At 55.9% G+C, this 4,152-nt stretch overlaps 1 protein-coding gene across 1 annotated transcript; it reads left to right on the plus strand.

The window, feature by feature from the left end:
- Positions 1–1,972: 1,972 nt before the first annotated feature.
- On the plus strand, positions 1,973–3,582 carry LOC123127363 (24-methylenesterol C-methyltransferase 2). The gene has a single exon (XM_044547014.1). The coding sequence runs from the start codon at positions 2,197–2,199 to the stop codon at positions 3,286–3,288; it is 1,092 nt and encodes a 363-aa protein (XP_044402949.1). The 5' UTR covers positions 1,973–2,196; the 3' UTR covers positions 3,289–3,582.
- Positions 3,583–4,152: the final 570 nt, after the last annotated feature.

Genomic DNA, 4,152 nt, shown 5'->3' on the forward strand with positions numbered 1-4,152 from the left:
CCAGATCCCTTTGTGCATCGTGCCAAAGAATCATTGCAGGGTCTGTGGCCCCTCCGGATTAAACTCCCACATTTTGAGAGGTCGGCGTTGGCAGGGAAGAACTCGGCGGATAAGCATCACTTGGATCACATCAGGAAGGGGGATGTCCTTTTTTTATCATGCTCTTAATACGCTTTTGCAACGTCGACACTTCGTCAGGGGATACCGAATCTAGACCCTTGTTGGTCCAAGATGCGAGCTGCAGTGGAGGCCTGGATCTGAAAGCAGGAGCGGCCGCCCACTTGGAGCCACGGGGTTCGGTGATGTAGAACCACTCCTGTTGCCATACCTTGACGGTGTGCATGAATGTCCCCTTGGGCCAGGTGACGCTAGGAAGCTTGCTCACCATGGCGCCGCCACACTCTGCGTGTTGGCCCTCAACCACCTTCGGCTTCACATTGAAGACCTTGAGCCATAGGCCGAAGTGTGGGGGGACACGGAGAAATGCCTCACACAGGACGATAAACGCCGAGATATGGAGGAAGGAATTCGGGGCCAGATCATGGAAATCCAGCCCGTAGTAAAACATAAGGCCTCGGACGAAGGGATGAAGGGCAAACCCAAGTCCACGGAGGAAGTGCGGGATGAATACCACCCTCTCGCCGGGCTTTGGGGTACGGATAACCTGCCCCGGGGTAGGAAGCATGTGGGTAATCTCGGCCGTCAAATACCTCGCCTCACGCAGATCCTGGATGTTCTTCTCCGTTATGGAGGAGGCCATCCACTTGCCCTGGAAACCGGATCCGGCCATTGCTGGAGAGGTTGGGGCGAAGGAAAAGTTTAGAACCTGGGCATTGGAGCTTGGGGCGGAAGGGCAGAGGAAGAAGAATAGGCGTGAGGTAAAACAAATGGGTCATTGTCCTCTTATAGAGGTAGTGAATATCAAGCGCCCCCTCATAAGCCTTAAACCTCGCCTATTCCCAAGGAGACGTGCGAACGACACGGTTGGATTACCTAAACCCGCATTGATGAGGATCCAGTGATAAGGGGACACGATCTCTGCTTTAACAAGACGCGTCGATGACCGTGCCTCGAAATGTGAAGTGGGGGCTGTAAAAAGGTTCAGAATAATAACAAGGCCAGAACATAACGTCTCGCCGAAAAAGTTGCCCGTGGACGTGACTTATTTTAAGTATTGTTGCCTTTTACAGCTTAGGGTTGTACGTGTTAAGCAGGGCCAGATATAGCTCTTATGTGCGGAAGACTGCTTTGGAGTATTCGGAGGAGGAACCCGCCTTGCAATGGTAAAGACAATCTATGCGTCGGATACATTGTCATTGAAGCCCGGTTCAGGGGCTACTGAGGGAGTTCTGGATTAAGGGGTCCTCGGGCGTCCAGGCTATGTGATATGAGCCGGACTAATGGGCCGTGAAGATACGAAATCAAAGACCTTCCCCGTGTCTGGATGAGACTCTCCTTTGCGTGGATGGCAAGCTTGGCGGTCGGATCATGCATCTCCCTTTCTCTGTAAACCGACTCTGTACAACCCTAGATCCCTCCGGTGTCTATATAAACTGAAGAGTTTAGTCCGTAGGGCTAGAACAATCATATAGGCTAGACATTTAGGGTTTAGCTATTACGATCTCGAGGTAGATCAACTCTTGTAACCCTTATATTCATCAAAGTCAATCAAGCAGGAAGTAGGGTATTACCTCCATCAAAAGGGTCCGAACCTGGGTAAACATCGTATCCTCTGCCTCCTGTTACCTTCGATCTTTAGATGCACAGTTCGGGACCCCCTACCCGAGATCTGCCGGTTTTAACACCGACAGTAGATTCCGAGACCAGTGAGGAGTGGCGTGACTTGCCTCGAGAGTGTATCTTTCATGTAATAGCGGACGAGATCCCAAACTTTAATTAAGGAATAAAATGTTTTGCCCCTAAAAAAGAAGAGCTTCTAGCCCAGGTCCAAGCCGTGTGCAAAAGCTGATCGAAGTGCAAACACGGGACGGGTCGAGATGAGCAGAGTCCAGATCTGAAACCAGCAACGGCATCCTCTCTGCCGTCCTCCGTTTCGAATCCAGCTGGGCATAAATCTCTCTCCCATTTACCACCTCAGACCCAGATCGCAATCTCAGGACTCCTCCCCGCATCTGGAGCCGCTTTCTCCTCTCGAGTCAAACCTTTCTCTCCTCCTCCCTCCCCTAGATCGGGGAGATGGAGCCGGCTACCATGGCCTGGACGCTGGCGGCGGCGGGTTTCGCGCTGGTGTACTGGTTCGTGTGGGTGATGGGCGCCGCGGAGGTGCAGGGGAAGCGCGCCGTCGACCTCCAGATGGGATCCATCGCCGACGACAAGGTCGGGGACAGGTATTCCCAGTACTGGTCCTTCTTCCGCAGCCCCAAGGAGACGGCCGCCGCGGCCACCGCTGACAAGGTGCCGGCCTTCGTCGACACCTTCTACAACCTGGTCACCGACATCTACGAGTGGGGCTGGGGCCAGTCGTTCCACTTCTCGCCCTCTCTGCCCGGCCGGTCGCACCGGGAGGCGACGCGGGTGCACGAGGAGCGCGTGGCCGACCTGCTCGAGGCGCGCCCCGGGAAGCGCCTGCTCGACGTCGGCTGCGGCGTCGGCGGGCCCATGCGCGCCATCGCGGCGCACTCCGGCTCCGACGTCGTCGGGATTACCATCAACGAGTACCAGGTCAACCGCGCCCGCTCGCACAACCGCAAGGCCGGCCTGGACGCGCAATGCGAGGTGGTGTGCGGCAACTTCATGGCCATGCCGTTCCCGGACGCGTCCTTCGACGGCGCCTACTCCATCGAGGCCACCTGCCACGCGCCCAGGCTGCAGGACGTCTACGGCGAGGTGTTCCGCGTGCTCAAGCCAGGGGGCCTCTACGTCTCCTACGAATGGGTCACCACCCCGCTGTACCGCGCCGACGACCCGGAGCACGTCGAGGCCATCCACGGCATCGAGCGCGGCGACGCCCTCCCGGGCCTGCGCAGGCAGGACGAGATCGCCGCCGTCGCTAAGGAGGTCGGCTTCGAGGTCGTCAAGGAGCTGGACCTGGCGCTGCCGCCGGCGCTCCCCTGGTGGACGCGGCTCAAGATGGGGCGCCTCTCCTACTGGCGCAACTCGCTGGTGATCCGGGCGCTCACCCTGCTGCGCGTGGCGCCCAAGGGCGTCTCCGAGGTGCACGAGATGCTGTACGAGACGGCGCATCACCTCACCCGCGGCGGCGAGACCGGCATCTTTACCCCAATGCACATGGTGCTGCTCCGCAAGCCGGCCACCGCCGCTGAATAGACAGTAGCATCACATGCGCAAGAATGCAGCAGCGAGTCCTAGCTCTTGCCGCGGGCAGCTAGGAGCGGAATCAGACGAGAAAATGCAGCTCTTGGTTTTGATCTTAGCATGGATGAATTCTTCTGTTCTTAGACATTCTTCTTGTTCTTAGACTGAGACTGGTTAATTAGTTCCCGGGGACTCGGTATCACCCGAAATCCCCACTTTATTTTTCCCCCGTTTAATATGTGGAAGAATCGATCTGTTTATCTTGAAGCAAACATTGGATTGGAGGACTCATCCCTCACCACCTCACCGTCTGCTTCTTTTTCAAGAACAACCTCACCGTCTGTTTCGTTTTGGCTTTGCTGCGAGCGCGTTGTGTTTTACTGCAGCGATTGTGTCCGAGCGCCGGTGTGGGCGTGGTGTGTCGACACGGTGGGTCTTGGATTCCGTCCGGCGGCCGGTGGCCGGCGGCTGGGCCGAGATCGGATCTGTGGTTCAGTTACTTACTAGTTGTACTATATTTCTGCGTGCAGGAGGAATCTGGAATCTGGATGCCTCTGAGATCTGGCTGAGTAGGAATCTACTCAGCAGATCCAAACCGGCGTGGCATATGCCCTTGTCCTTTGAATCTGGAGCAAAGCGATCCGACGGTGCGGAGCTGTACACTTTCAAAGCATCTACAACCACAATATACAAATCTGGACCCTCGAACGTTCGTGGACCCATTCGGTCGTATCGCTTTGATCCCTCACTTTGTAGACAAATTTAGACCCTCGAACGTTCATGAACTCATTCGGGCGTATCGCTTTGATACCTCACTTTTTCTCGCGCACAACTACACTCCTCACTTTGAACCCTCATTTATCCTTTCGATGTCAG

The sequence above is a fragment of the Triticum aestivum genome, chromosome 1B (genome assembly GCF_018294505.1).
Source record: "Triticum aestivum cultivar Chinese Spring chromosome 1B, IWGSC CS RefSeq v2.1, whole genome shotgun sequence".
NCBI lineage: Eukaryota > Viridiplantae > Streptophyta > Magnoliopsida > Poales > Poaceae > Triticum > Triticum aestivum.